This window comes from Netta rufina, assembly GCF_964035555.1.
Source record: "Netta rufina genome assembly, chromosome: 3".
Taxonomy (NCBI): Eukaryota; Metazoa; Chordata; class Aves; order Anseriformes; family Anatidae; genus Netta; species Netta rufina.
In genome coordinates this window covers 59,590,646-59,611,273 of record NC_140125.1, presented here as the reverse complement: position 1 = coordinate 59,611,273, position 20,628 = coordinate 59,590,646, and the positions used below count along the sequence as shown (strand labels likewise).

At 41.7% G+C, this 20,628-nt stretch overlaps 1 protein-coding gene across 2 annotated transcripts in view; it reads right to left on the bottom strand.

The window, feature by feature from the left end:
• TXLNB (taxilin beta) overlaps positions 1-20,628 on the bottom strand; it is a 41,274-nt gene that overhangs the window by 7,933 nt on the left and 12,713 nt on the right. For both annotated transcript variants that reach the window (XM_084284061.1, XM_084284062.1), the window contains exons 4-9: positions 19,849-20,019; positions 13,158-13,352; positions 11,368-11,487; positions 6,064-6,138; positions 1,269-1,361; positions 966-1,061 (exon numbers count right to left, since the gene is read on the bottom strand). In XM_084284061.1, the coding sequence (XP_084140187.1) occupies positions 966-1,061; positions 1,269-1,361; positions 6,064-6,138; positions 11,368-11,487; positions 13,158-13,352; positions 19,849-20,019 (750 nt within the window). The remainder of the gene's footprint in view (positions 1-965; positions 1,062-1,268; positions 1,362-6,063; positions 6,139-11,367; positions 11,488-13,157; positions 13,353-19,848; positions 20,020-20,628) is intronic.

Below are 20,628 nucleotides of genomic sequence, written 5' to 3'. Positions count from 1 at the left end.
TGCAAGAGGAAATTCACCCCTGTTACTATAGTATATCAAAATTCTCCATACAGATTTAGATCAATTTCATCCCCAAATGTTTGAAGGAATACCCTTTGATAACCTGTACAGATGGAAGAACATACTATATGTTCATATAGATATGCACCCAAAAGCCTACCTGGGTTTCTGGTGGGGCTGGATGTGAATTTGGAAGGGGTGGGGGGAAAAGTTGTGTTACGTTTTTATTATATTTTTCTTCTGGGTTCTGTGAGAGTAGCCTGAAAAGGAGTATTTTCTTGCTTTTACACCCAGTGAGGAACCAAGAGATACAAAAAAAATCCATAAAAATAAATATAGTAAAGAGCTTCAGGCTAACCAGCAAGACCTGGCCCAAGTTTAGTGTAAGTCTGGAGTGAAACTTCAGGCAGCTTCTTATCTTATTTGAATGAGTTCCAGCATGCTTACTAATTTCCTCTGCACCGCCTCTGTGAGAGCATGTTTCAAATTACAATGAGCCACAGTGCTTGCTTTTGGCTCTTAGAGTTTGTCTACACCAGAAGTTAACGAAAGGTGTGAATGTAAAGTTCATTAGGGCACGTTAATTCCCTGGGTGGATGCTCTTATGCAGAAAGAAAGTAGCATGAAGTGAACTAATGCCAATTTGCTTCTCTGTTACAGCGTTCACAGTTATGCATTTTTAGAGCACTTAAAATTCACAGTTGCATAATTCAGTTTCTCATGGACATAATGCATATTTCTGCACAGTCTAAAAGTCTCAGCAGATGTGAGTTTTGTCTTTCTCTTTAAAGTGATCTTATTATCAAGGTAGCTTGGAAAAACAACAACAACAACAACAAAAAAAACAACTCTTAGAATCAAGAACAGTTTTAAATTGACTTTTGGCAGTTTCAGATCATTGCATTTCCCAGTTAAAGCATTATATGGTGGAAGGGGTGCATCATGAGAAGAAAAAGAACACTCACCTCTTCAATCATGTCCAGTAATGCTCTGTTACAGTTCTCAAACCTGGATTTCCATGTAGCAGTATCCTTTTCCAATTTCTTCATTTTCTTTGTCATCTATATAGAATCAGGAAGAAAAGCTGAATCTCAACAGGGATCCCACACTGCAAATGGAATTAGGGCAGCCCTTTGGCTGTACTCATAACTCTGCTCTCCAAAATATGCAGAAATGTCCTCATCCCAGATGAAATTATTGCAGTGAGAAATACCAAAATTTAAAAGGAGAGAGCCAAGTACAGAGCTCAGATATGAGCAGCTACTCACTTTCTCCATCTCCTGTTTGAAAGTGGCAAACACTTCATTGCTTTTGGTCAATGTTTTCTGAAATTCTTCAAACCTTTCAGAGTAGAGAGTGATCTACATCAATGGGAAAAATAAAAACACAGAGTGATTCCAGAGAAACCAGAACAGTGCACTGAATGATGATACTTCGCTTTGTTAGATAATAAAAGGGGTATTGTTTTTTGCCATGTAAATGTTTGGAGACCACGAAGCACCAACAACATAAGTGAACTAAAACTCTGTATCTTTTTAAGGTGGCAAATTATTATGATGCCTCTGTTGCAGAAAGACAATCTGAGGAAGAATAGAAAGACACAGGCCAGTGATTTTAAAAAGACCTGGTAATTATGCATGCTGTATGTGAATTTTGCAGCTGTGGTGCCTCTGTGCAGGTTGACCAGAAATGAAAAACTTCCCTAGAAGTGGAGACTAGTGGAAACATTTCCCTAAGTAACTCCTTGGAGACTTCAGGAGGACAGCATTAAATCTGAATGGATTTTCATTCCCTTGCTTTCCTCACAAGTCCTATATGCAATTGTGGCTGAGATCTGCAGGAGAAGACTCCTAGGATGACGTACTGAATCAAAGACAATGTGATAACTGAGCCATCTCTGTGGGTGCACTGGACTACTGGAACATGGGCAGGGACTATCCTGAGCTGTTCTGACCACTAATGCTGTGCAGGACCAGGCAGTGGGGTTAGCTCCAGGTAAGAGTCAGAGCTGTGCCCGAGCTAACATTAAGCCCTGCTTATCCACCTGTTCACCCAGCATCTCGATTACCTGACAAACCAGGCTGGGAGCTATGTGCCAGCCTAGCTACACTGCTGCTGACATCTGAACAATCTAGGGGTGAGGCATCCCTGCATTATGTTGCAGCCACGGTTTCCCCTCTCTCCAGTCCCCATTTGTGGAACAAGTCATGGACAGCAGTGGCATCAGGCAGCGCTTGATGCTTCACTGGACAAGACCTCAGAAGGAAAGCATTTCTGCTCTCCTCCTGTGTTATCTGACATGGGGTCAGCCCTGCTGCTGAGTGAAGCCCACCTTGGCATCATGCCACCATGATCCTGCTCTGAGTGCTGCTGACCTGCATCCCAGCACCATGACACAGGAGAGCCGGGAGGGCACCCTGTCAGCTCTGCTTTGCAGCCTGTGTGTGTGCTCCAGCTGCAGGCAAGGCCAGCAAAGGTGGAGAAAATAATTTCCTGGCAACCTCTTCTGCCAGCTTCAATTCACTTCATAAAGCAGACCAGGAGAAAAAAAAAGAAAAAAAAAAAAGTCTTTTGTTTGCGATGTGCCAGCATTTAAGACTAGTAGGGGTCTGTATTTTGCTTATCAGTTTGCCTCTGGTAGCCATGTGAAAATTCATCTGTGGCTGCATTTTGTCAGTAAACCATACTTCCATGTTCTTCTATCTAAAATCTGTGGATGTTTTCGAATAATCTGTTCTGAAGATCTGAGACTCTTTTTTCAAAGTACTCTCAAAGCTCCAAAACCATGCAGGATGCTATATAAAGTACATCTGTCGGCTTTTCTGAAAAGAAGACGACCAGTCCCAGCTCAGACACTTCATCCTGGTTCCCAGGCATGCCCAGCAATGCTGAGGTGATCAGACAGTTCATCTGTCCAGCCTGACAACTCTCATTAGAGATGGTGAAACTGGCATGGCACACACTGCCTGGGACAGGGTGGACGCAGAGGAGATGGGGACTCCAAGCAGCCAGGGAGCTGCCACCCATGGGGAGCTGATGAAAAGATTAACTGGGAGCTTTATTTCCTGTGGTGCCAGCCAACACACACCTCCCCTGGCACTACTGTTCAGTTACTGAAGAAAAGAGGATGTAGAAAGTGCTGCTAATAATGGGGTAGGCTTAGTTCTGATTTTCAGACTGGATATAGTTATGTTATGATTTATGTTCATTCTGGTTAGCTGTTACAGAGCCCCTGGGAACACGTCATTGCCATAATTGCAGTGTTGCGTGGATATGCCCGAGCTAAGCTTAAACTGGGCAATTAGGGTCTCGGTGGCTGTGAACGCTCCCTGGCTGCAGCCCTTCCCTGCCAAGTTGTGTAAATGCATGGGAGGTTAATCACTGCCGAGCTCTGCGCTGCAGAAAATGGAGCTCGCTGACATACAGCGTACCCCTGAGTATTTATATGAGGCTGTAGCCAGAGCTGGGACACGTGCATTAACAGAAACTCGGAGACATTTACTTTAGCAGCCTGGGTGTGACCTGATACCAAGCAGGCCATTTTCAGCAGACTGGCTGTCCCTATAGAGTAATGCCTGGTGTGAGGTGATGGAGCTGGGGTGGGAGGCAGCCCAGAGCCCTTGTCTTGAAAAAGCTCACCTCAGTTCTGTCTCTGCTTTTCCCTCCCAACTTTCACCTATTGTTTAATTAGATAAAAAAACCTGTCAGGTTTGAACAGGGCCAGCTCTGATCTCAGCTGGGGCCCTAGGCAGTACCAGGGCACAAAGAATAGCTGCTGCACTTTAAATTTGAATAATAAATGAATGAATGTTTTTACAGTGGCTGGGAGCAGGCCAAGGGAGCTGTCTCTTACAGGAGCGTGCACTCACGCTCCATGGTCTGGAAGACAAGGGCCAAGCAGCAGATGAGGACCCCTCCAGCCCTTTTGTGAGGTTCGTGGGCAGAGCAGAGGGAGCACTGCTGCAAGGGGCAGCTGGTGAGCACATGGCTTCAGGAAATGGTGGTGTTTGCACGTTTCCATGCTCTGAGGCTGACCCTGGTATGTTGCTACAGTGAGGGCTCCCCTTCATCGCCTTCACATTCCTCTCAGCTGACATAGTCCTGTAGTTGTGTTATGCTGGCTACCAAAACTGGAAGGCCTTGGCTGACTTTTATCGTCTTGCCTTGTTTCAAAACATGATGCTAAAGAAGTCCACATAAGCAATGTTCCTGGGGAGGGTGTGCATCTTCTTGGAGGTGCCACCACAGTTTGGGTGTATTCCTTGAGCTGGCGCCAATGCTCTGCAACCATTTGGAGGGCTGGATTCGGCTGTCTCAAACATGTTGTGCTGACCAGAGACAGGGCTGCATGAAGCTGTTGTCCTCAGGTTCCCTTCAGCTCAAGGAAGAACAGGGTGTTCCATCACCTCCTCTACGCTGGAGTGTTATCTCACTCAGCACAGCAGGCAGCAAGGGCTATATTAGGGCTTCTAATTGCCTCATTGACCAGGATCTTCTCATAAAGTCCATGCAGTCATTTCTCTATTGGTTGTTTCATGCTGTTTGCATCAAGGAGCTCTTTGTGTTTTTTCTGTTCTGCACCTGTACAGCACCTTGCACAATGGTGTCTGGTCCGTGTGGGAGGCCCTTTGGTGCTGCCAGGCTGTAAATAATGCTAATTATTGTTATTATTCCCAGTAATTCCAAATGGAGGCTGCTGTGTAAGTGACAGTGTGCATGCGTGAACAGAACACCTAACTGCATGTTTCATTTCAGCAAGTGAACCCCTTAATTTTCATCTAAACAGGTCTTCAAGGGGCACATGTATTATCAACGCCTTTGCACACTTGTTTGACTGGATTTTTCTAAAAACGATTTTACCATTTTAAATGTATGCTTAATATACTGTTTTTTATCGATATGTTCACCTTCATTAAACTGGCTACAGAGGTCTGCCTGCATGCAAAACTCTTTTTAGTTGACCATAAAAGTTTAATTAAAACCACTCTGAGAAAATTGGGACTGTGTTTGGGACTGACTCAGCCAGAGGCCTTTGAGGTTTGATTGCAGAACCTGTCCAATTGGTGTCAGCAGCAGTTCACCTGATATCCTTCAGTGTGCTACCTGCTTATCTTAGCCTTTGAAACACTACATAAAGGACAACATATTTCCGGGTTGTCATTTTAACAGTAGCCCATCTTGACTGATCAACAGGTAGGAGTTAGATTATCTACAAGAGCTAAACTTGAACAATTTAGCAGTATGCTGAACTGTGAGCAAGGGCTTTGAAAGTACTTGCTGGTGGGTGAGGAGCTGAGTGGCTGCAGGACTGACTGCCCCAAAACTCTGCTGGGAGGGACCATCCTCACAGATATGTAGATGAAGATAAGAATCCATGACAGTTTCTGTAAGTGCAGGAAAATCTACTGGTGCTGTCTTGGTTTGTTGTGAAAGTCTGTCATATCACCTAGCTTTCTCATTTGTATTCAAGGTTGAATTACTGCATTGCTTTTAAAGTGAAGGGGGGGGAACTTTTTTCTACCTATTGCCTGTCTTTTGCTCCAGCCTGACTTTTAATATAATTTGGGGAAGTCACGCTATTTTATTGAATGTTTCAGAATCTAAGTACTGAAAGCCTAGAAGCTCCTTTGTATAAACCCTCTGTATGCAAAGTTCAAGCTAAAGTTAATGAAAACTCTGCTGTCACACCCCCATCCAGAAAAGCGCATAGCACATCAGCTCGTTTGGTAGATATGTTCCAGTATATGCTCGTACCTCAGTGCTTTGCTGGTTAGAAGCATGCCTGAAGGATAGTTCTGGTAAATAATCAAGCCAAGGCACCCACATTGTTGTGTGGTTTAACACTGTAAACACTCATAAGTACCACAACATGATCTGCAGCATGGGACATTGCCTTAGAGTCAGCTTGAAAATAACCTGTTGCCTTCACTGTAGCCTGCGTGATGTCAAATGAGACTAGAAGGAATACACAGAAAACAGTTTGTGTACTTTACCTGAAATGTGTCTCATGGGCTAAAAGTGGGCAAACAAAGGCACACCATGCAATCACCTCTCCTACGTCACCTGTGCCTGCAGGACAGTCTCTTGTTCCTTTAACATTTTGGCCTGGAGCTTCCATTCTGCAGCTTGGTTCAGGAGCTGTGTTTTGGGCAACAGAGAGAAAATTGTTAGATCCCTGTTTTTTCAGCTGAAAATCCTCAGCCTCCAGCTACATATGCTTCTGTTGCTGCTACCTTGGTAAGGAATAATTTAACTCTCAGATGAATGTAGGAAGAGGCGACAGGCAAGATCGAATATTTATTGCTATCCTCAGGAGAGGAACGGGGCATTTTGTTAGAAAAGACATGTCTGAATATTAGTTTAAAAACTGCTTGGAATGAAGTGTGTAGTACAGTATGCTCTAAGAAGTATGGTATTTAAGCATATGTTCGTGTGACCTGTAGAGTGTGGTTATGACACCTTCTGGCATTGTCATTTCAGCATGGCTCAGGCTAAATTTCAGCTCTCCTGTGAATGGTAGACTCCTTTTTGCAATAATGATCAAGACTTAGCATACAGATGTGGTCAAAGTCAGGCATGTCTCAAAAAATCTGCTAGCTTCCAGAAAGGGAATGCACAGTAAATGTCATGCAAAATCAAGCTCTGGTGTCTGTTATCTTACAGCTCCATTTGCATTGACATGCCATCAGCAGAAACTCCCAGCTGAGGGTGATAAATGCCTCACTTAGATCAAGGAGGCAGCCCAAGAAGAGTTTGATTGCAGTTTCATCCCTGGCAGCTCCTGGGAAGATGTTATCTTCCCAGGCATTAGCAAATCTTCAAGGCATTAGCAAAATGACATTGGGACATGTAGACTGCACATTGGAGGTTCAGCTGAGGGTGAATGAATTGTAGGAAAAGGTGTATGGACACTTCTACAGGTTGCAGTTTGGAATCAGCACTTCCAAACGATTCTAACAATTGGTTTATTTGAACCCAGGGAACATTTATTGAAGTGTTAAAGAAACTTCTAGTGCCTAACAATCATGTATACAGTGTTACTTTTACTGGTTAGGCTAAATGTATTTCAGGAAAAAAAAATGCTAATGATAGCTTGAGAAATGAAATATAAACAATTTCATTTGCCACGGCATTTTCTTCTGTTGGACTAAATTGTACCATTTAAAATGGCACAGTTGGGCTTTGAAAATATATTGAAAATTACTTTATAAGTCAATAGAACCCACTCGTACTGGAAGGGAAAGGTGAGTAGAACCACATGCAGAAAATGTATTTGATCCTAGTAAGAACCTTGATTCTAAATATTTAGTTAGACATAACACATGTAGACTACTTGAATGTCACCTGGCAAAAGGGCTGAGGATGTATGCTATAAATGCTGATTAAACAATATAATGACTTCTCTCCTTCTCCAGCTATTTGTGGCACAGAAACTGAATTACACTTGTTGCATATATATACATATAAATACGTAAGCTGTAAAAGATCCATTTTCTCCATCCATTTGGCCTTTTGATTCAGAACCACTGAATTATAAGCATCTACAATTTTGAGAATAAGAATGATTTGCAGCTTACCCATGCATTGTATGAAGAAATACCATGTGCTGTTAGTTTTATATTTGCCTCTTAATTATTATTTTAAGAATTTAATTTAATGTTTGTTTCAATTGAGGTAAGTCAAATTCTGAGTTTAGATCTTGTGGGCTAAAATTTCAAGATTTCAAATAGGTCATGTCAGCATGTCCTAGCTATTAAAATGATGTGATAGGAAGAGACCTAGGTTAAATGGGTCTCAGCATTTGTTTTCGTGGGAGGATGTTCCTTGCACATAAAAATATTTTTTAAAGTTTGAATGAAATCTGTATTTTTAAGTTTCAGGTTTCTGTGATACCTACTTGGTGATTTTTTTTTTTTTATTTTATTTTCATTTGAGGATTTATAGGGTGTCTGGGTCGAATGTTTATTGGAAAGTTCTTTGAAGCTCTTCAGAGCTACCCAGTCTCCAGGACAGTCAATGCTTCCAAGAACTTGGCTTTTATTTGTATTCCTTAAATCTTGTCTTAAATCTTATCTTGTGTGCCTGGGATAATGAAGAGGTCTTGTCTCCCCTGCCATGTCTTCTGCCACAGTATGATAGATGTGAGATGGGCAGAGAAAGCAAAGTTGCTTCTTTTGCCTACTAATGAAATATTTCTTCTCCACTATTGACCCACATAGCTTCTGTAGCTAGTTAAAATCCAAGAGTTAATAAACTCTTCTGTAAGGGAAGCAAGCCACAGAGAGGTTTGCTCAAATTAATGTGCACTCTTATGCAGCTTGGGGTCATCTACAAACACCAAGCTGAGAGAAACTGCACCAGGAGAACTGACACATTTATTAATTGGCTATGAAGTGGTAACAAGGAGGCTGAAGTATAAAGAAATGATTAAATACTGCATGTGGTGTTTACAAAACAGAACTTCTGTGAAGCCTGGTGTTGTTAGACTATATCATTAGAGCTACGATAGCTGCTGGAGACTCAGGCAGTCACATCATGCTCTGGTCTGAAAGAGACAGTCCCCAGGAACACACATTCTCACTTAATGACATGGACCTAGGGGCTGGTTTAGTGAAAATTAGGTTTCCCTTTTTTTTGGTGCCAGATTTTGCACTATTCCGATTATGTAGAAATCTGATCATTGCCTTCCAGTCACACGCTTGAAGGCCACAGATGCTTTAAACTGCAGTTAGCTACAAAACAAAGTTTGCTTTACAAGTGCTAAAAATGTCTTGTATGTCAAGGAAGTCCCAGGTAGTGCTGACCAGTAATGGGATGATACTAAAACTGCATCTTTAGGTCAGGCTGACCGTTTGTGAAGGCCACACAGCAAAACAAATGATTGCTGCTTACTCAGGGAATCACATTCTTGTTGCATGTGAAGAATGAATTGTGTGAGAATGAGTCAATCTGCCTGTTGAGCTGTGATATCCAGAGGCTGCAGGAGAGGACATCTCTCCCTGAATGAGGTAAAGGAATTTTTTATAAGAGCAAAGATTCCTACATGGAAGAACTGCACAGAAAAACATCAAAGTGAGCCTCTAAGGAGCAATCAAATTGATAAAACAGTATAAAAATTCTCATTTAAAGATATTTGCAAAGTCCTGCAGCAAACTGATGCAGAAGGATGTCAAAAAAAAGGTATGCAGAGAACTGCTATGTACAGGATGCTGGAGTGCAGCAAGGCTCTGACTGCACATTTGAGCTGAAGAGAGAGCAAGCTAATGAAAGGACTCAGTCAAAAACACCTTAATTTCATATATATATATGTATATATATATGTGTGTATATATATATATATATATATATATATATATATATATATATTCATACCCCCACATGATAGCTGGGTGGGTGGGAGTAAGAGCTCAGCAGTATGACTGGGGGGGTGAATGTGTAGGCTAGCTCTCAGTGCTGGGCTACCTGTGATGAATTTTGACATACTGGTCATGCCTTGTCTCATGGCATGGCTTTTGGCCAGTCACTTAAGTTTTCCAGCTAAAGCTACTTTGCTCTGAGGTGATGTTAGTAATATATCACCAAGCTACCTCAAAGGCAGAGTTTTGAGCATTAGCTTGGAAAGTATGAAAAAAAATCTTTGAACACAGTGCATATAATTATACACCCACTACTTAAAGTCTTTGTATCTTGTTTTCGAACCTGTTATTTCATAGGTGCTAGTCATACATTCAGCACAGCCACAAAGGAAATCTCCCACTCCCAAATGTAGATGAATAAAACGCAGAGGGAAGATTTGGCTACAATCAGGGCCAGGCACTGTAGCAGACAGCAGCAAAGCTCATATTCTCTGAGGCACTGCAAGAATGGTCATTGGTACAAGGCTGTGTTTGTGAACTTTCCACAAGGTCACTCTGTCTTTTGGATTTTATTTTATTTTTTCAATATTTGAAATCTGGGACTTGGTAGCAAAACTCATAGTGGCAGTAGTAAAGTAAGCCCAACTTTGCCTTGTCATTTTGAAGGATTTCTTAGAAATGTTCCCTGGGGTTTGAACCTGCTTAGGATGAACTGTCATGAATTAAATTTTGGACTTTGGCTTTAAATAGACCCCACAGTGAAAGGGCACTCAGCTGGACCATACATTGTCATGCAGAGACATGTGTATGTGCACCCGGAGAAGTCCCAGCTCCTCTTCCCCCTCAGTTTTTTAGCTGGCAGTAGCGTTTGAGCAGGAGTGGGTGTCCCAGCCACAAGATCCGTGCAGAGAAAGAGGATAAAATCTCTTATGAACAACTTTTGGTGAGAGGTGTTTGCTATGTTTCCCTTGTGTGCTGTCCACAGGGCTTAGAGCCCCACAGTTTCATCCACATTTTACGGCATTTTGGCTATGCTTGTACTAATGTATCTCTTTTCTGACAAAAAAAAAGGAATAAATATTCCTTCAGAGCTCTCTAATGCAGCTCCTGAGCTAGCTACAGGACTGGTAAGGACTAAAAGTTTCCTCAAGCTGCTGAGAGCCCGATGCTCCCCTGTACGTAGCCTCAGCTGCTGCCACCACAGAGAAAATGATCTGGGTGCCAGTGGTGAATGCTGGTAGATGTTAGAATTACTGTGAAAATACCAGGCAGCCTGAGGAAGTGAGTTTTGATCTGCCTCAGGCACAAGACATGTGAGGCCAGGGAGGGGTGTCCTCCCCCTGTTCCAGCTGTGCCTGTGGGGACATCCTGCCTAGAGCTGCTCTTTGCTGTCCCCCTACCAGAGGTGTCCCTCCACCAGGCAGGGAGGAGCAGCAAATGAGTCTGTGAAATGAACCTGGGCTCTACTGGACAGACCAATGTGGGGAGGGAGCCTCTGCAGGAGAGAAGGGGGCCCTGATGCTCCCGTGGTCTCTTCCATTGGCAAAACCAGACCCACAGGAGGGCGTCTGGGGAGGCTGAGTCTGGGGTGGGTACCAGCCTTCTGCTGATTTAATCACATGTCCTTGTTCTTCTTGTTCTTGTTTAAATGTGCTCATTCACCATGTGAGGAGCTGGAGCATCCAATATCAGAGCCGTTTGGAAACTAATGGCATCATCTGACACAACATCATGATGAATCAACTGTGCAGTAGCGATGAGTTAGCTGGAGCAGACTGTGCTCTAACCTGCTGCTCACAGTTTGTTTCAAAGGCTGTAAACACTGCTGAAAGCAGTCTTTCAGAGGCTGTTCTTTTACATCAAGCACTAACAATAGCATAAAAAACTTCTCTTGTGTTTCTCTACTACTGTGTCACAGCTTTGACCTGAAGAACTGATACATTAGTGGAATATCATGCAGGGCTCTTTTTGGCCTGAAACTAGATAAAAGACAAGTTAGTGAGATAGTTACATATTCCTTTTCTTTCTGGTGTCGCTCCTCTGCTTCCTTCATCATTTCCTGAGACTGCTCCAACTTGGCATCCACCAATTTCTGTTGAAGTTCCCTGTGCTTGAATATTTTATCAAGGTGCTGTAAGAAAATAAATTCTGCTGAATGTGCGGGCTTAGTTATGTACACAGACCTTCGTGCTCATGCATGTACAGCTATCTACCGGAACAAGACAAGACAAAAATATTGCAAAACAGGAAGACTCCCAACCCACTGCAGTTACAAAAATACTGTGGTGCTGATAAGAAAAAAACTGTGCCAGAATTTGCATAGGAAGGGAAATGTGTTTACATGATCTATTTTGATTTGTAACAAAAAAAAAAGGGGGGGAGGGGAAGAGAGAGAGAGAGAAAGAAAAGCCTCAGCATCTTTGCCAGTTTTATGATCTAAATATAAAGTCATCAATATATTCCAATATGATTAAAGATAAAATAATTGGCCATCAATAATAAACATGTAAGGAATGGACTTTTTTGGAGCTGCTAAGGGGCCAGTCGATCTAAATCACCGTGCAGATAAATGTGTAGACACATTGCACCTGCAGTACTTGGGAGTGTATGCACATCTCCTACTGCCCTCTCTGTAAACACATGCCCTGTACATCTCATTTGCTCTGTCCTCACATGCATAATGTGGGTTCGGAGGGCTTGGATAAAGTGGGTGAGTGGGGATGTGGAAGAGATCAGACCTGATGAACCATAGGTCTCCTGTGGCCTGTAAAACTTCTGGCTCCGTGGTGACCTTCAGGAGGTAAGTGTTGCTGATAGCCCTCCTAACTTGTGCTGCATTTAAATAAGACTAAATATTCTGAGCACATCCCTCTGCTTTACATTTTCCTTTTATAGAAACCACAAGACAGGAATGTACATTCCCTTCGTTCAACATAAGCCTTCATACAAGATGCAACAGATTTAGAAATGAGTGTATTGTATCGGGCATTCCAGACTGTAAAGACAGGTTACTTATGTTTTATTCAGCATGATAATGTTGTCTGGTTGCACTGAGACTCACAATCAACACATTTAGAAACAATAAAAAGACCCACTGTGATATGTGTTAGCATTTTCATAAAATCAAAACAAAAATAGTAGCTTGGGACTTTTCCAGAGTTTTTTTTGTTTTGTTTTGTTTTGTTTTTGGTGTCAAAATTATCTGACCTACTCTAATATTTACATTTAATGCAATTTTTCATCTGTCTGTTATCTGCTAGTTTTTATGGTAAACATTGTTCCTGCAAAGAAGGATATATTCCAAAGCAAAGGGCCCCTCACTCTCTTTTGTTATTAATTTTCTGCTTCTAGGAAGAGTGGAAGCATTCAAACCAGGACTCTTCTCATCAACCTGTGTCTTGGGGGATCAGAAGTGCATCTGGCATACCAGTGGACCAGACTGCAAAAAGATGGTGCTCAGTGGGGACTTGGGGGGTCTTGGGGAAGCTGTGAGTGGGCTGGGGTGCAGCTTAGCAGGTACCCTGCTGCTTGGGCACATTCATCCCTCTTCCCACCCATCATAGGCAAAGATGCTGTGGGTGCTGCAGGCAGGGTGCTGGTCTGGACAACTCTTCACCCACGTTCACCATATGGGATCCCACTGGCTCATTGCATGCATAGTCCCAATCAGACTGCAAAGCACAGTGGAAGTCGCCCATGAGATACCCAAGCGATATCATGCAGGGGGACAGGTTGGCAATGCGTTCTGCTTTCCCCTGGGAAGCTGGGTTTGCTGCCTGTCTCCGTGGGTGTTGCGCTCACCTCTTCCCGCAGCTCATACTGGTCAATGATGCTTTTCAGCTTCTCTGCCAGCTCTGTGTTCTCCTGGCAGAGCTTCATGTTCCTCTCACTTTGCTGCTCGATCTGAGCCTGGATTTCACTCAGCGTGCCCTGGAAATGATTAGTAATTTCTTTCCTCTTCTCATCTTCCTCCCGTGCCCTCTGAATCGTTTCCTCCTGTTAAATGGGAGAGAAGGCAGTAATGTAAGATGCATAACAAGCAGTTCCAAAAAGATACTGTTTCAGAGTAGCATAACGCTATTCTTTGAAGGGTTTATACATCTTTGCATTCCTCTTTGGAGATTTTCTTGCTTTCATGTGCTCCAGCATTAGGCATGATTCTAAATTTACAGAGCAAATTATACAGCAGTCTTGAAAAAATTACAGAACTAAGAATTTGCATTTATAAAGATGGATGTAGAACAGAGTTTCAGATCAAAGTGATCCTGGAAAAGGGGACGTTCATGCATGTCTTAATTCATGACACTGTAGCACAGCTTTTGCTTTGGAAGATATTTTGTGGAAGTAGTCAAAAGCTCTTTTATCAGAATGCTTTTTGATTGAATTATGAATTCACCCTTTAAAATGCCTCCATTTAACTAGAAACCCTCATATCAAATTTAAGGAATTTGGTATTTCCATTTATTAAGAGGAATTCCTCATTTTCTGTAGAATCCCTCTCCATTCCTCACATTTCCCACCCTTGCTTTCTAAGTGTCACTAATATTGGGATGAACTTACTAGGTGGTGGAATCAAGGAAAGCTTGTGGGCTAGTTCTTAGAGAGTCAAAGTAGAGAATCAGAATTTGTCTTGGAGAAAGACTGATGGATTATGTTTTAACCAACGGTTGAAATTCTGTTTTGAATTTCTCTTTATATATAAAAGAGAAAGTGGAAAGAATCTAGAATCTTTGCTTTCAATGAAGAACTGTGCACAAGTTTTATTTCCTTTTACCCGTTTGCTTCCAGGGCAGTGTGCCCTTCTGAGGAATGTAATCCTCATATGCAGTGGCAAGTACAATATCTACTGTCATTACGAATCATGCCAGAACCATTTTAAGAAACCTCTCCACAGCATGCAAATGGTATACTCTAATAAGGTTTCAATTGGTGTAGTCATTTACATAAAAATCTCTGATAACACTACATAGGAATATTTTCTGTAAATAGATCTGAAGAAGGCTTTCACTAACTCTAATGAAGTATAATTTATATCACAAATGTGACATAAAAGGTGTTGGTTCAGGTCCTGCTCTTAAAGTAAGTTGAATACCAAGTGACCCAATTTCTGCTTAACATGCAAATCACAAGACCGATCTTGAAAAACTCCAGCTCAAGGTAGAGGACGTTTGTCCTTTTGCTGCCAGGAAGCAATAAAGATGACAGTGCTTTGGATGACAGGAGGAAACTGTTGGAGCTATGTGTGATAATAGTACGGTAGTGGACAGAAATCACTATAAAACCCAGTTGTACTCTGAATTTTACAAAAGAACATGCATGTGTGTTCACTAACAGTGTAAAACATAGTGTGAGCAAAGAACTCTTAAGGGGAGGAAAGAATGACAGAGGGAGCTGGGAAAATGGCTGAGAGGTTTCCTGGTTTAATACCTAGGATGGAAATTGAACACACAAAAAATACAGAGCAAGATGAAAGAGAAATTCTCTAATTTTTATTTTTAGAAATTGGTAAGAATGATTTTTAGTTATCCTGAAATATTTTGCTTGATGAGAATTTGAGCTGTGTTCTGTTTGTAGTTTCTTTTTGTTTAACTCTTTCAAGGACGATTTTAGAACAGAAATGCTGTTCCAAAATAGAGAGTTTAAAATGCTACTTAGAAAGTGTTTTAAAACAACAGTTTTCAGTTTTAGCATTCCCAGAAATATATTTATATATATATCTATATGTCATCCTTTTTAATCTTGTTTGAAACTTTTATTCTTGTTTGAAACTTTGCCAAATTGAACTTGAATTCCTTGATGGGTTTAGTCAGAACTCCATTTTACCTTTAATACACTGTTAAAAAAAACTGCTCATGGCTCTTTCTTCTCCATTGCATAGGTACAGCTCTGAGCAGGGAGAAGACTGACCAGGTGCCTCCACTTCAAGTAGTCAAATGCAAGAGTGAAAAACTGAACGTGTTTGGAGTCCTATTCCTGTGGCTTCAAAACTCCCTTCCCCCAAAATACTTCATTGTTTCAATGGACCAAACAGTGTTATAACACAGTGTCACTGCTGTGATTTAAAGCTCACTGGAGTAATAAATCCATCTGAATATAAAATAAAAAAATGGTGTCTTGCACATAAGTCACACTGAACGGCTCTGTTACAAGGTGAAATGAGACATCCTAAGAGTAGCAATCATGCAAATATTTAGAAAAAGAAAAGTGCATGTGTTACGCAGAAGATTTTATTTTCTGCTCATCTTTTTTTTTTTTTTTTTTTTTTTTTTTTCTGAGTAGAATAATTATACAGAGAACAGAGAGAATATAAATGTTCATGGTTATAAATGCTGAGAATGAAGGTGCATTTTGTTGCTGGGCAGCAAATTTCTCTTGACCTCGTCTCCTTTGCAGAACAAGCCTATGGGGGCTGGGGTGTGCCCTGGTGAGTTCCTCAGAGTCCCTGTACCAAGGAACAAAAGCCCTCTGTGCCTGATGCTGTGCCATACCACGGAGCTGCCTGTGATGCTGCTGCTCCCGTCTGATGCTAGACTGTTGCCTGGGCCTGAAGTAATACAGGTTCAGCTTCAGAGGTTTGTCAGCAGTACTGAAAATACCATGGGAATAGTGATGAGTGGTGGAGGTGTCTACTTTACCACTGAGCCTTTACTAGCTGTGAAAGCTGAAGGCTGAGGTTGCACCGGAGCCAGGGAGGGGTCTGGATGCCCATGCAGCCCTGCTCTCCTGCCAGCTCCCCTTCACACACCTCACACTGACAGACTCCGAGTCATCAGCATCACAAAGATTTTATTGTCACAAGGCCACAGCTGTTTCTTTAGACCTGGCCCCCTTTTTTTTTTTCTTTTTTCATTTTTCTTTTTCCAGTAGGTTCCTTAGTCCTTCCTATTTCAAGACTCCATACATACTGCAAAGTAAAATCCTTGTAAAAGTAAGGTTGTCCCCTGATGGAAGATAGAAGACTGCCCTCCATCCAGTGTTATTTCTGCCACAGCTGAATCAGCTGCACACAGTCTGGAGCTCCTGCCCTGCTTGGTTATAGGGAGCAGAGATGAGAGCATTTGGGGTGGTGACTTCTCAGCATCACCACAGTGAATTCATAATGTGTGAACCACACTCCTGAACTCTCTGTTTATTTCTTTTAACAGTTTTAAATTAAGCGTTCGGTTTTAGTGAGGGGGGCGAGGGGGGTAAAGGGGGAAAGCATTGTAAATTCTTTTAAGATTTCTGGTTGCAGAAGACTATTTCCAGCCACTAACTATTGTTTCTTTCCCTCTGCCCTTTCTTAATCTTTGTACTCTGTATCCACCCTGCTCCTGCACTGCTATCACTCTCATGTGTTTTACTGCTAACAATGTAAAAATGCATTGAACAAAACCTTGTAAAATTAAGGCAAGGATATTTTTGCATTTTGGGATTTAACACTGGAATGTGAAATAATTTGCAAATAGAAGGGCAATGTTATCTCTGGTCCTCATCTCTCTCTAGGGCAAATCAAGACAACTGTTAGCCTGCTGAAGCCATATCAGCAGAGATGATGTGAGTGCAGACTCCTCATTTTCAGTGAACTGCTCTCCCCACTCTCAGGCAGCATGGTCTGAGCCTTAGGTCTGCAGTTTGGAGCCGAGCCCATAATCAAAACTGTTGATTGTTGTGACATTTGTATGAAAGTCACTGCTTAATGCTGGTAGCAGGAAGGACAAGGGACCTGAGTTATGTGACTACAAGACACTAAGTAGCCACCAGACTGTCAGCTAATTGGCAGAACACTAACACAATGCAGAGAAATGAGATGCTATTGCTCTTAGCAGAGCTATTCTCCACTGCAGTGGGAATATGTTGTTACTTCACGAACATTTATTTTGCTTTTCTTGGAGGGAGAATTAAACATCTGTTTTCTGCTGTGAGCTGTAACTGCGAGGAAATAATCTGAATAGCTGGACTGTAAGTAAGTGAAATTTTGAGGCCAGTATCTAATACTAACCAGAAATTCTCTTCTCTGATCTGCACTGTGGATTTTCAGCACAGCTCCGCATTGCATATTCATCACCACTTGGCTGCACCAATCTCCAATTAATGGGAGTTCCACACACCAGATGAGTGAAGACGACATTTACATGACATGATGTGCATATAATGTACCACATGGCAAGTCAGAGGATATTCGTGATCTGGATAGGCCAGGCTTCTCCTTTGCTCTTAAAATGACACAATCTCCAACAATTTTTATTTTCTATTCCTTTGGAACATAATCAGAAAAGCTAATTCCAAATGTTAAAAAAAAATATGAATCAGCTTCTCCATCCTGATAAAGCCAAAATAAAAATTCCTTAAGCATGGGTTTTTAAAAATAACACACAATAGCCCTGTTTTGAGCCCACTCAATACAGTCATAAGCAAAAGAAAATTACACTCATTTAAATAAACAGAAGATGAGATTCTGGATATTCATAGATCTCCAGAAGCTAAAGCTTAAAGGCAGATATTCCAAGAATTGTGGTAAAATTGTTAGAGAGACAAAACCAAATAAATATATTGAATGTCTTTGTTTATTAATTTATTCTTAATGCATTCTGCAAATAAGTTTGTTATACTGTTTTTACTTTTTTTTTTTTTTTTTTTTTTTTTTTTTTTTTTTTAATGCTGAAGACACAAGAAACAGAGGAAAGCCAGTATTCAGTGTTTCTTAAAGGTTCTCCAGCTTCTTAGAAAGAAATGCCCAAAATTCAAGCACTTCTTCCTAAACTGAAATATCAGCTTAGGTACCTTTCCTGGCTCCCCTGGCTTAAGTACAAGGGAAAAAAATCAGAACTGAATGAATAATTGATGATTTTATTTAAGGGACTTAGTTGCAAAGCTGCAGCCCAACAAGTGGGAAGATGTTGGAAAGAGACTTTCCTAAATGTAAAGATGAAATGCATGGCGAACTATTTGTATGCAAAGAGAAAGAAAAACTGTTATTCTCTACTAGTGGGATTAATAAGCATATGATAGCTGGGAGATAGTGCAAGTCATTCAACAAAACCTGTTTCAGGTACGTTTTCTGAATATAATTAGTTTTTCCCTATACCTTTTTCCACTGATGGGCATATGATTTGATTGCTTTAGAAAACTCAGTTAAGTCTATACAGAGAGCTGTAGTCTTAAATCACTTTGAAATTGGTTTGTATTTTTGCTGAGAGATTTTGCCAAAGATGGTCTGGTACATCAGTGTGGATCGATACTGAGATACAGCTTAATATACACCAGGTTTGCTACAAATGATAGGCAAGAATTTATTTGACACTGACAGTTTTGAGCTACTGTAACTGAGCACACGGAGGTATGCTTCCTGTCTGTTAAACTACTTTACACCTACTCATGCATAGCTTGTGTTTAGACAAGGCTCTTTCCTCTAACAGATATATTCTTATCAACATATAGTAAAAGTTAAGGCTAGCCCCTGAACGCCCACTCCTGAGCTGGTGGAAGTGAATGAAAAACTATTACAGTTAATAGAGGTTATATCAGGTGAGGTTTTTGCTAAGAATTCATATGTTTTATTCTACTTGTAACTATACCTCCATAAAGGATTTTGAATAGAGCAAGCAGAGGCTTTTTGTATAACACTACTTTCACTAACATATTTTCAAAAGTAAAAAGAAAGATCACAACAGAAACATATATCTTGAACCTAGAACTTTTCAAGAACCATAATCAGATTATAAATTTCATATTTAAATGGCATGATGCACCAAGGCAGATGTGGTATATGGTGCACCAAGGCAGATGTGGTATATGGATCCCAGCCTCTTGACACTCTTGAGGATTTCCTTTCTGAACTGGTGCTTGTAATCCAGACAACTTCCACAGTGTCAGCATCCTTGGTGTTTCTAGGCTTGATGTCTTGAGGAAAATGTCCTGACTGACAGACATCACAGATCACTTGAAAATGCCCAGGTACTCAAATAATATGAAAACAGCTGCTGGCCTTCTGTGAGTCCTGTACAGCAAATCTGGTGTTCATATAATTCTGGCCACACACCTGTATTCACATTTGCAGTCTCAGTGACTTAAGAAGGTGCCTTCTGGAAGACCCAGCTGCTACAGCTTAAAAAACACCCTTCCCCAGCTGCCTGCTCCACAGTTGGCCCTTCCATGCCAGCAAGTTGAAGCTGAGCTGAGAGCTGGGGCAACATGGACACTTCTTGCAGCTAGGGCTGGTGTTGGGTGACTGACCCTGTTGGGAGGGAGAGGGTGACCTGTCACAGCAAATTTGGCGTAGCTGATCCGTTGGCACTACTTATTTTTCCTGTGCTGGACTACCTGGTAACACCAGAACAGGTTACAGCTAATGCAGGTGAACTCAAAATCACAAGATCAGACTGGTTGAGGTTGGAAGGGACCTCTGGTGTTTACCTGGTTACATCACCCTGGTAAAGAAGGACCACCTGGAGACATGGTCCTGGGCATCTTTCCTCTCTCTGCTGGGCATCTTGGTAAGGCCAGCACTCACCTTGAGGTTTTTGTTGTGCCTCTGGAGCTCCCGGCACAGGCTCTCGAGTTTGCTGCGGGCAAGGATGGCTCGGCTGTGCTCACTCTGCAGCTGGTCCTTCTCCTTGGTGATCTGGGCCTGCCTCTTCTGCAGATACTTGAGCTGCTTCTGCTCAGCACGATGTTCTTCAAGCTGGGCAGGGGATGGGGGTTAAAACAGATGAAGAGGAAAGAAAAGAAAAATAATTTATTTGAAGGGCAGCTGTGAGATTTTATTTTTGTTTTAGTGTTAAGAACAAGAACAGTTGGTAGCTCTTAATGCAATGAGATTTCTCCAGATCATCAAGATAACTCACTAGTAGCTTGTCCTGTTTTGCAACTTCATGAAAAAGAAGTCCCCAGTTTTCCTAGATAACCAGAAAGCTGTTGAAAACAAAACAAAACAAAACAAAACAACAATGACAACAACAACAAAACAGCAGAAAAGGTGCTGGACACCAAGGATAGAGTCTGTGTGAGGGCTTTGCTGCTGTTGGAGGCAGAAGTCTTTTTGTGGTTTAATTCGTCAGGCAGCTAAACACAACACAGCTGTTCACTCACATTCCCCACAGTGGGATAGGGGAGAAAATTGAAAAATGCACAAACTTGTGGGTTGAGATAGGAACAGTTTCTTGTGAACCCCAGCCTCCTACCTGGCAGAACAGTATGAGAAGATGAAAAGTCCTTGACTTGTAAGTGCTGCTCAGCAACAACTAAAAACATCGGTGTGTTATCAGCATTATTCTCATCCTAAATCCAAAAC